Below are 12,620 nucleotides of genomic sequence, written 5' to 3' on the forward strand. Positions count from 1 at the left end.
TGCTATCCTTGTCTATCAATCAACAAAGCGGATTGCGCTATCGCAGTATACATACAGTATGGAAACTCGGCTAGTATCCTGGCACAAAAATCCGCCATCTTGTTAGGAAGTTCCGCATTGTAATAATATTGATGGGAGGTTCGGATCATTTTACTGATCCGGATCAATTGACCGAAAATTCTCGTTCACTGCCGCGAGCCAATCAGAAGACCAGGATTGGAACTTCCTGAGGTCACGTGACGTGTCTAGTATTTGTGCCATGTGAAAAGCATTGGTTGAATAGGCATTTGATTGACAGTTTCCATTCTGTATCTATTCTGTGGTGCTATCTCTCTCTCTCGCTTTGCTTTGTTGCCAGATCAGCTTTTAACAATGTAGAATTAATAATTAATTAACAAAATATTTCATCTTAATTATGAAAATGCATTATGAAATTATTGAAAAATGTAATTCTTGCTTAATAAAATATAATTGATTATTTTTAAACGAGGATGAACAATTCATATTACAATAATAAACCTGTATCAGCTCTTTTCAAGAAGGTATTGACTAGACAGTGAGGATCTTCAACGTTGTTCTCCTATCTTTCTCCACTGCCATTATAACGTGAACCTCACTATGGGTGATGATGTTGGATGAATGATAATACAATAGTTTTCATTTATGATTATTTCATTATGTGTAATATATATTCTTCCAACCTCTATTCTAGAAGTTTTGAAATATGTTGTAATCAAATGTCAATGATTCAACAATGGTTCTTCAGTCTCTAGTGATGTCCACGTCCACGTTAAGGTGCGTACAGATTTACGCGCCGCGAACATGAGCAATTCACTTTTAATCAGCTGATGCCAAGCTTTTTATATCTATATCTTATACCGTTTCTGTAAAAATACAGATATAGTCAGCTGATTAAAAGTGAATTGCTCATTTTCGCGGCGCGTATATCTGTACGCACCTATATAATGGTAGTAATTGATAAACATTGGTGTTGCTATTGTTGACTATCATTTGACAACGCAGCTAGCGCTATCCTCTATTCTGCCTCCGCAACGTTTCCAGATAGTTTTCAACGAATGTAGAAATTGGCATATGTGCCAATTGCCGTGGATTGTACCATCTTGTTCTTCAGCATAGGTGAGTTGATAATAGAAGACCGTTCAATATGTATATTATTACTATTAAATTTTATAAAACTTTAAAGTGAAAAAGCACTCACATTTTTTGATGTGGCGACGTCCGTTTCGTGCTGGTATCGCACATTTTCAAGCCAAACAGGAACTGAAGTGTTTAAGGTTATGAGGGTGAAATTTGGTGGGGGTGGAGGGGAGTTTTGGTGGTTAATGGAGGAGTATTTGAATAAGTTTGTCAAACAGGGTGTGGGAGAGTTAATCCATTAACCACCAAAACTCTTCTCCACCCCCACCAAAATTCACCCTCATAACCTTAAACACTTCAGTTCCTGTTTGGCTTGAAAATGTGAGATACCAGCACGAAACGGACGTCACCACATCAAAAAATGTGAGTACTTTTTCACTTTAAAGTTTTATAAAATTTAATAGTAATAATGTATATTATTCTTCCAGTCTACTTCATAGATGATTGAGAAGATCTTGTAATGTAATGCCAGTAAAGGATTTTGCAGTTTGATGTTTTTAAAGATTTGGAAATGTAAGTATGTCAATGGATGATTGTTATTTAATGTATAATGCCAATGCAAGCGTTTAGAAAGTGTGTTCCACGTTTCTAATTGCAGTATTTGATTAACATTGGTGTTGCTACCCTTCTCTATCCTTTACGCAGATAGCTCTATCCTTTTCCATATCTGCAAAGTTCCCAGATCAATTTCCAATAATGTAGAAATATAATTAATTAACAAAATATTTAATCTCAATTATGACAATTTATTATTGAATCATTAATTGATTTTCTTGACAAATAAAATATAATTGATCATCTCAAACAAGAATGAACAGTTAATATTTCATTAGATATACCGGTATCAGCTATCTTTCATATAAGGCAGTTGCAAGGCAGAGAATTGGCAATGCTGTTGTCCCAAAATTCTCCACTGACATTATAACGTGGACCTCACTATTGTCTCACTTTTTTAAATATTTTGTGATATATGGTTATGAAATATGTCAATACAAAGGTTTATGGTCTAATGTTTTTGAATATTTTGAAATAGATAGTTATATAATGTTATGTCAATGCAAGGGTTTATGGTCTAATGTTTTTGAAGATTTTGTAATAGATGGTTATATAATGTTATGTCAATGCAAGGATTCATGGTCTAATGTTTTTGAAGATTTTGTAATAGATGGTTATATAATGTTATGTCAATGCAAGGGTTTATGGTCTAATGTTTTTGAAGATTTTGAAATAGATGATTATATAATGTTATGTCAATGCAAGGGTTTATGGTCTAATGTTTTTGAAGATTTTGAAATAGATGATTATATAATGTTATGTCAATGCAAGGGTTTATGGTCTAATGTTTTTGAAGATTTTCTAATAGATGGTTATATAATGTTATGTCAATGCAAGGGTTTATGGTCCAATGTTTTTGAAGGTTTTGTAATAGATGGTTATATAATGTTATGTCAATGCAAGGGTTTATGGTCTAATGTTTTTGAAGATTTTGAAATAGATGATTATATATAATGTTATGTCAATGCAAGGGTTTATGTCTAATGTTTTTGAAGATTTTGTAATAGATGTTATATAATGTTATGTCAATGCAAGTGTTTATGGTCTAATGTTTTTGAAGATTTTGAAATAGATGATTATATAATGTTATGTCAATGCAAGGGTTTATGGTCTAATGTTTTTGAAGATTTTGAAATAGATGATTATATAATGTTATGTCAATGCAAGGGTTTATGGTCTAATGTTTTTGAAGATTTTGTAATAGATGGTTATATAATGTTATGTCAATGCAAGTGTTTATGGTCTAATGTTTTTGAAGATTTTGAAATAGATGATTATATATAATGTTATGTCAATGCAAGGGTTTATGGTCTAATGTTTTTGAAGATTTTGTAATAGATGGTTATATAATGTTATGTCAATGCAAGTGTTTATGGTCTAATGTTTTTGAAGATTTTGAAATAGATGATTATATAATGTTATGTCAATGCAAGTGTTTATGGTCTAATGTTTTTGAAGATTTTGAAATAGATGATTATATAATGTTATGTCAATGCAAGGGTTATGGTCTAATGTTTTTGAAGATTTTGTAATAGATGGTTATATAATGTTATGTCAATGCAAGTGTTTATGGTCTAATGTTTTTGAAGATTTTGAAATAGATGATTATATAATGTTATGTCAATGCAAGTGTTTATGGTCTAATGTTTTTGAAGATTTTGAAATAGATGATTATATAATGTTATGTCAATGCAAGGGTTTATGGTCTAATGTTTTTGAAGATTTTGTAATAGATGGTTATATAATGTTATGTCAATGCAAGTGTTTATGGTCTAATGTTTTTGAAGATTTTGTAATAGATGATGGTTATATAATGTTATGTCAATGCAAGGGTTTATGGTCTAATGTTTTTGAAGATCCTGTAATGTACTGTAATGTAAATGGATGTTTTTTGTACCTAAAACATTCTGTAATGTATTGCCAATGAATGTTTTCGAGAATTCATTGATTCAATGAATGATTCTCTAGAATAATATTTTATCATGGATCATGGAGATTCTGTAATGTTGTTCTTATTGTAATGTAATGTGCTTTTATTCAGCTTCAGGTTGTAGATTCAAGTAAAATACATTCTGATGATTCTCATTATTTTCTATTACAGCTAACTTGGCAAATATTGATCCGATGTACCAATATTCACTGGTGTGGTTTGTGAATCTATTTAAGGCTGCTATTGAAAATACAGAGAAGCATGACAAAATCCCGGAAAGAGTGAAAATCCTGGCAGATTACTTCACGTACTCTCTCTTTATCAATATCTGCCGCAGTCTATTTGAAAAGGTTTGTTCAATACGTTATTTCTTTAGCATTAAGATCTATATTATTATTTGGTGAATACGAGGATCGTTCCAGAATTAGGCTACTCTATTTTTTGTAGCCTTGTAGATGGCAGGAAAAGGCTGACATTTTTAGGAGATTTTCTTCCAGGTTTAGTGGAAGCGCTGTAAAAGTTTCATGCATCTGCCATGATTCATTCATCAGTTAGGAGCGGATACGTGTCACAGAGACAAGATCTCACAGAGTTTGAATTGTATTGTGAATTGTATTCAGAAGGAAAAAATAAATTGAATTGAATTATTGTTCCTTCAACAGATGATTGGAACGAACGAGAAGTAATTGACTTTATCAATCAACCAATTAATAATTCTATTCAAATCAACACGAGATATACAGAATAAATCAATATTTAAACAAAATACAAATTTTTAAAAAATACAAAAACAGGCTTCATGGTGGGGTGTGCTGAAAAGTAATAAAGGAGGAAAAATACCCAGCCAACCATGGTTTCCCATGTAATAGGCTTCGACATAACATCGTACCATCCACACTACACAACTAGTGGTGAATTTCAGTGGAAGTTTTATATATATTCTTCAGTGGCACGAATTTTTCATTGGGCAGTAGAAGTGAGTGGTAAGTAAGTAGCTCCATATTGGATCCAAGGAAATTTCACAGCATTGCCACTAAACAAGTAGGAATGTTCCCTGAAAATTTCATACTTTTCCTGCCATGTACAGATGTTACAAAATAGTGTAACACAATTCTGGAACGATCCTCGTAGTTAGAGCGAAATGACAGTCCTAAATTAATTATGTTCTGCAACAAATTGAATAAATAATATGACATTAATCCTAGTTATGGTAGCCTAGTTTTCTGTAAAATGTGAAGTTTTTAGCTCAAAAATTTCTAGTTTCATTCAAAATTTAGACTTTTTAAATAATTATTAAGTTACTGTTCTAGATTTTTCAATTTTAGACCCTTACTTACTTTACTAATAGTATCTATTTGATTCAAAATTTGCTTGTTTATCTGAGTATTAAAGAGCGTAAATTTTATTTTGAAGAGTGATAGTGACATAACCAACATTTTGATTTGGACAGTACCTATACAGTAATATGAATTGGAAATGGGACAGTTTTGGGCATGAGCCTGTTGTGCCTTTCCTCATGTTAAGTATTTGTACACAATGTGATGAATAAATAACTAATAACAAGATATTAGTCTAAATCAATAATTTCATTTACATGATACAACATTTTCCCTTTCTCAATCATTTATATGATTCTTTTATGTTTCAATGTAGAGTGAATGAATAGATTTGGGCGTAAAGGTGGAGGGTCAATCCGAAATCTACTCCATTATCTGTTGTATCATTTTGCAAGACAAATTACTTCTTTTACTTCCGGTTGATTTGTTTAAATCAATAATTCCATTTACATTATACAAAACTTCTCTTTTCTCATCCATTAATATTATTCTTTTATGTTTCAATGTACAATCAACAAAAAGATTTTGGGGTAAAGGCTGAGAGTCGGTCTTTAGCCAATCTACTCTGTTGTCTTTTTCAGGACAAACTGCTGTTGATTTGTCTGAATCAATAATTTCATTCACAAGTTACAACATTTCTCCTTTCTCAATTGTTTATAAGATTTGTTTATTATTCAATGTAGAATCAATACTGTAAATAGATTTTGGGGTAAAGGTGGAGAGTCCGTCTACAGGCAATCTATGTTATATTTTTTAGGACAAACTGCTGTTTGCACTGTTGCTGTCTGTAAACCTGCAGTCGCACGAGGGTGCCATCGACCACGAGGAGTGGATGTTCCTGCTGACGGGAGGGGTGGGTCTGGACAACCCCCATCCCAACCCTACAACCTGGCTGCCCTCCTCATCTTGGGACGAACTGTGTCGGCTCGACCATTTGCCTAACTTTACGGTCAGTTATAAACAACTTCACTAGAATTTTATTAACAACTAACTAGAATTATATTAGTCTTAGATCACAACCTGAAGAAGATGAAGCAGCTGAGAGATCTCATTGTCCAACTGAGAAACTTTCAAACCTTCGTTAAATTATAAAATACTAAACGAATTAATAATCGCAGTTCGTGATGGAATCTGAAATTGATAAATCAAATTATTTCTTCATTCTTAAGGCTGTGCATCAGGATTTGGGGAATTTTTATTGGTGAAAGTTCTCAAAGTCTTTCGATTCGTATACTATCAAGTTATAAAAAAATTCTCAAGAAAGTTTTTTATAGGAATATTTTTTTGAGATATCAGCGCTAAAAGTTGAATTTTTTTTAACAGATTATTTCAAATTTGGTTACAGATAGATTCATGAAATTTGAAGGATACTTTCTTCACGGTATTCATTGGTGATTAAATGAGGAAATATTCATTTTTGAAAAATTATTCTATTTTCAAAAAATTGCTCGAATTGATGAATAATTAATTGAGTGGCTCATTTGAACGTGATTATGATTTATTGCTTACTCTCTATTATAGAGAAAATATAGCATGAGAAGATATTTCATCGTATGGGGCGTTTATGTCCCAAATTTCACTGTTAACTCAAGCCGTTAGAATAGAATAGAATGACTTCTTTATTTGTTGACGTGGTGAAGTTTGGTTAGTAATGTCCACTCCACCACGTAGTGCTAGTAGTTCTTTTTTGTGAAGCTATGTGACGATGGTAGTCTCTCATACTGATCTCACACTCTCACCCGGCTAATACAGTGATAATAGACAGTATCGGCTTGAGTTGACAAAAAATCTGCTTGAAATTTGAACATGAACAACCTATACTATTGGATATCTTCTTATGCTGTATATTATTTTATTTTGTCTATGCTCTCTTCTTCTCTACGGGAAGAGACCATTGCATTATTCTTTTGTGTTTATATTTATTGATTTATATTATCAAAGCTGTTGAAATTGATAAAATTTTATTTGCTTTTATTCATTGATTTATTTTATCAACACTGTTGCAAATGATAAAATTCTATTCGAATGTTATAGGGTATTAAGGAACACTTTATCAGCAACATATCGGCGTGGAAAGAGATATTTGACTCAGTAGAGCCCCACAAAGCTGTCTACCCATCGCCCTGGAATGACAAACTCTCCTTGTTTCAAAAAGCTGCCCTGCTACGTTGCATTCGCAATGACAAGATCATACCGGGCATTCAGATGTATGTTGAAGGTTGGTTTCTGCAATGATATTATCATAGATAGAAGATAGCATAAGAAGATATCTCATGATTTGTAGAAATCATTCTAAGTTTGGAAGTTTTGTATCTTATGGTGTTGTGTATCAAGTTGAGATGACACTGTACCATATTGTGTTGATAGTGTATCTTCTATGGTGATACTTTATTATTTAGTGTTGATACTGTATCATTTTGTAGTGATACTGTATCTTTTTGTGGTTATACCGAATCATTTTGTGGTGATACCGTATCATTTATGGTGATACAAAAGAGAAAAGATAGCATAGGAAGATATCCCATGGTAGAGAACGTTTATATTCGAAATTTCGAGCCGATGTTTTGTTAACTGAAGCCAATTACTGTCGACTACTGTCAATTACTGTCTATTATTACTGTTTTGTTGGGAGTGTAAGAACGCCACAGTATGAGTTACTACTAGCCTCACCTATAGCTTCACGGGGAAGAACTACTAGGACTATCGGTTTCAGTTATTAATGAAATTTGCAATATACTCTATACCACCGAATATTTTCTTATGCTATTTTTTCTCTATGAGGTGAGTTCTTAATGATATTAATCATTATAATACATAAATTATTTTGAAATATCGCCTTGAGTTATTCATCATTGAGAATATTCATCAATATTCTATTTGTTTCCTATAGGAGTTGCTGTGTAGTTGAAAATTCAAGAGGACTTTCCTCGAAAATCAAATTGTTCCTGTGTGAAGGGGTTCTTCTTATTTGAACAGCAATTATTATCATTCAAAAAGAGTAAAAAAGATTGGTCTCTAATACAGAGTTGTGCAGAGGAAACGCATGTTTTTCGAACAGCCTGTACTCGTCAACGGGAGAGGGTATTGCCCTGGAACGAATGTTGGCAGACGACCCATACTATGCCATTTCAGTTGCTATGAGCGTTGGAACGTACAACATCGTGTGCTCGCTGTTAAGCAGTTTTTTTTAGAAACAATAAATCAGTAGTCACAGTGCAACGCTTTTTAGTCAATATTTTTAGAGTTGAGGGTCGAGGTGCAATGCCCAATCGAAATACTGTACTCCGATGGGTTGCAGCGTTTAGGAGTACTAGTTCTGTGATGAAAAAGAAACCACCTGGTCTTCCCCGTTCAGTTCGTACTCCTGAAAATGTAGACCGAGTCAGTGTCGTCGAGTCGATCGTCTAGGACTAGTAACAACTGCAGTTCTGACTCGGTCTACACTTTCCGGGGAACGGAGAAGACCAGGTGGTTTCTTTTTCATCACAGAACTAGTACTCCTATACGAGTACAGTATTTCGATTGGGCATTGCACCTCGACCCTCAACTCTAAAATATTGACGGAAAAGCGTTGCACTGTGACTACAGATTCATTGTTTCTAAAAAACTGCTCAACAGCGAACACACGTTGTTGTACGTTCCAACGCTCATAGCAACTGAAATGGCATAGTATGGGTCGTCTGCCAACATTCGTTCCAGGGCAATACCCTCTCCCGTTGACGAGTACAGGCTGTTCGAAAGACATGCGTTTCCTCTGCACAACTCTGTATAATATTAAACTGTTAAGGTGCTATTTGCGCCACAAACACACGCATTTCACTTTTCATCAGCAGATGCCATGCTTATTATATCTGTATCTTACTGTTTATGTAATACAAATACAGATGTAATGAGCATAGCGAGCTCGTGGTGCATACGTCTGTAGACATAAGACATTGCATCCTTAATATTGTACTGGCAAAAAGAAAAAATTATCATGATATGTGATACCATAGCCACCTCTAATACAAGGCCCCGGCCTACGATATTGCAACGTCGCAGTGTAGGCCTAGAATCTAACCCATGATTGGTGAAAAAGATTTTAAAAAATACCAGCTGATCTTTTTCACCAATCATGTATTAGATTCTAGGCCTACACTGCGACGTTGCAATATCGTAGGCCGGGGCCTTGTATTGAAGGTGGCTATGGTGATACTAATGAGATAATGTCAACGGAAACAGAGGTATTTTTTTTACAAATTCTCCATTTTTCTACAGATCAAATCGGAAAGCGGTTCATCGAGCCACCTCCTTTCAACCTTGCTGCTTCGTTTGCCGATTCCCAGTCGACGGTGCCCCTCATTTTCATTCTCACTCCAGGTGCAGATCCCACGGCTTTGCTTCTGAAATTCGCTGATGACCAGGTTCTTAAAATTATTATCTATAGATTTCAAAACTTAAGATCTTCAGAATTTTGACCAGAATATAGATTTTTGTAGTTGAAAGAAGGTGGATCCAGCAATGAAATTTCCATATGAATTGAACACACATTTAAGAATCTATTATATTATATTATACTTGGATTTTAGACCAGAAAATAGATTCATGTAGTTTAAAGAAGGTGAAATCAAACTAACTAATGGATTCTACAACATATGAATTGAACTGTACTGTTTAAACATTCAAAACTCATCAATTATAAACTTGATGACTGGATCAAATAAGATTTGAGTTGTGAATTGAAAGAGATTATTTGTGAGACCCACTTGAACTGTCAGAATTTGTTATAGATACATCAATTCTTACCTTGTAACAAGTGCTGAATGTTTGAAGCTTCCCACTATCTGACACACTTCAAGTTATTTCAAATGCACAACTTCAAACTCTTTTAATCCAGTAACCACCTTCTTGTGTAAATTGAATATTCTCTAGAGTATGATTTATAAATTTTTAGGAGTTCAAGCAATATAGTCGTGAAAATTGTAGGAATTTATTCAAAATAAATCCACTTAAAATTGATGAATTGCTTTTTCCAGGGATTTGAAGGATCGCGGGTCTCTGGGTCAAGCAATATAGCCGTGAAAATTGTTATAATTTTATTGTAATTAGTTCTATTATTTCAAATTAATAAATTGATTTTTTCCAGGCTTTTTTTGAAGGGTCACGGGTCTCTGGATCAAGCAATATAGCCGTGAAAATTGTAATAATTTTATTCAAATTAATTTCATTATTTCAAATTGATGAATTTCTTTTTTAAGGGTTTTGGAGGGTCACGGATCAACGCTCTGTCTCTGGGTCAGGGCCAGGGTCCCATAGCTGTCAGACTGATCGATGAGGCCACTAAGAATGGATCCTGGGTTGTGCTTCAAAATTGTCATTTGGCTAAAAGTTGGATGCCAGCTTTGGAAAGTGTATGTATGAAAATGTTTTCAATTCAGTAAATCTATCGATTTGTAACGACACAGCATAGCAGTCTATATTAATTTTCATCTACGATAAATAATATTGAAAACTAAAATTTGCGCAGTTGAGAGGTTTCGCACGTTATGTCCATCTTCTATTCAGCTAGGCCTACAACTAGTATATTATTTATTTTTACATTGATAGATACAATATCATTCTCAACTAAGAATGATTGGGAAAGGAACAAAAGGCTTAAAACCCGAAACTGTTCCTTTATTATAAACAAACATACTTCAGTAATTTGAATGAGCTCAATCTTATTCAGTATCTGCACTTCACAGAGTAAGCCTATTTTTTTATAGTTTATCTTCTCATTTTGCAGATTTGTGAGAGCTTTTCAGCTGACGAGTTACACCCTGACTTCAGATTGTGGCTAACCTCTTATCCTGCGGAACATTTTCCGGTTTTTGTTCTACAAAACGGTGTCAAAATGACTAACGAGCCACCCAAAGGCCTGAAAGCTAACATTCAAAGGTATTCTTCACTCTTGAATAATTATTGGAAACACTGCAGTCTAAATTTTTGAATAATAGCGAGTAAAGTAAAAATTAAAATATTAACTAACTGTTATTTATAGAAAGTGAAATTGATGGGTGTTGAAGGTTATTGCATCCTCCTGTTACTCGTTTTGGCTGAGAATGATGCCCACATGAGTCTTCAAACTGAAACATTTTTATGAGAACAGGATATGATGCTGTTGAATACATTAATATACTTAGGTTCATATTCACCATCGTATTTTTTTTCATTCACAACAATATGGGAGCACTCAGGAAAATCCCAAAAATTGCTCCCCAATCAAGAAATTATTAATAATAATGAATAATTTTAACATAATTCTGGGGATGCATGAAAATATAGTCACATTAATTTATCATAATGTGTTGCATACTGGGTTTGAACTGAGATGGTATATATTGTCCCAAAATTCAAAGATTTGAACGTTAACTATAACAAACTAAAATGCAGGATCTTGAGAATTGAAATGCTTCGACATTTCGGACTAAATTTTGTTTGATGTGAGAACAGTATCTTATCACACAGATTAGATATCAATGGGATTTATTAATTTACAACAATATGGGAGCACATGGGATAATCCAAAAAATTGCTCCCCAATTTAAAAAAAATACAATAATCACCATTGTTCAAGCCAGTTTCTTTGTATAGTAGTTTTAGTTTTCCTTTATCCGCTGCATAGTGCTGAGGAAGAGATTTTGTCCTGTTATCGTTTCATTCCCACGACTTGAGCCATCCCCTCCGCTCTAGGCGTGTGCAGCCCGGAGCTGAGCTCAGTTGCAAAACAGATTTCATTGTCGACAGATCATTGTTTTTCGTTTGGATAGTTGATCCATAATTAGCAACTCCTATTTGTTCAATTTGTTATTTTTTGAATATGCCATCGTGGGAAATTCGTCCCATTATTATTGTAAATATAATATATTCGTTTCGTGTAGTAATTGATTTATAACTTGTGTTTGTGTTTGTGAAAATATATTGAGAGTGAAAGCCAACGCCCTAAATCGTCTAAAATACTTTGAGTGAAATACTGTATATATCCAGTCAGTACAAATGTTTGAGGACTAAGGACCACAAGAGCGGATCACACACCATCGCAGAATAATATCGATTCGTTTTTACCCATCTGTCTCCTTCATATTCCTTATTCCAATTTACCACCTGAAACCCTGTTTGTAACAAATCGGTATATCATTACGTCATAGTTTGGATTGGGATAAGTGATTTTTCCTATTTGTTTTCCTGGGTCTAAATACTGGTGTGCTGAATTAGATATATGAATGTGTTTATTCGTATCAATGAAGATTGAATGCAACATTAGAATATTGATAATATAGTATTGTAATATAACTACATAAATCAGCGGTGTTTCAACAATGAATAAATGATAATTTCAATGAATAAATATATACCCCACTATATATTATATGTGTTGGGGTATAAGTAATTAGTTGCTTATTGCGTGTAATAATTACTATTTACAAACTTCATTCACTGATATGGGATTAAAGTTTTTTATAATAAAATTAGTAAAAATGTATAATACAAACAAACAAAATTATGGAATTAGTAAATAAATATTAATGTTCTATTAAGGATAATAATAAGAAAGGTTATTTTTAGAAAAATGAAAAACAGTAAAGAGTGGAATGAAGAATAAATAGTTTCAATATTTACAG

The 12,620-nt window shown here is 33.4% G+C and overlaps 1 protein-coding gene across 1 annotated transcript in view; it reads left to right on the plus strand.

Annotated features, from left to right (window-relative positions):
• Positions 1 to 12,620, plus strand: part of LOC111047953 (dynein heavy chain 7, axonemal) — a 207,161-nt gene that overhangs the window by 150,090 nt on the left and 44,451 nt on the right. Inside the window, exons 52-57 of the mRNA XM_039422913.1 lie at positions 3,815 to 3,993; positions 5,738 to 5,929; positions 7,015 to 7,198; positions 9,238 to 9,383; positions 10,218 to 10,370; positions 10,745 to 10,896. Coding sequence (XP_039278847.1) covers positions 3,815 to 3,993; positions 5,738 to 5,929; positions 7,015 to 7,198; positions 9,238 to 9,383; positions 10,218 to 10,370; positions 10,745 to 10,896 — 1,006 coding nt within the window. The remainder of the gene's footprint in view (positions 1 to 3,814; positions 3,994 to 5,737; positions 5,930 to 7,014; positions 7,199 to 9,237; positions 9,384 to 10,217; positions 10,371 to 10,744; positions 10,897 to 12,620) is intronic.

The sequence above is a fragment of the Nilaparvata lugens genome, chromosome 3, assembly GCF_014356525.2.
Source record: "Nilaparvata lugens isolate BPH chromosome 3, ASM1435652v1, whole genome shotgun sequence".
Classification (NCBI taxonomy): Eukaryota; Metazoa; Arthropoda; class Insecta; order Hemiptera; family Delphacidae; genus Nilaparvata; species Nilaparvata lugens.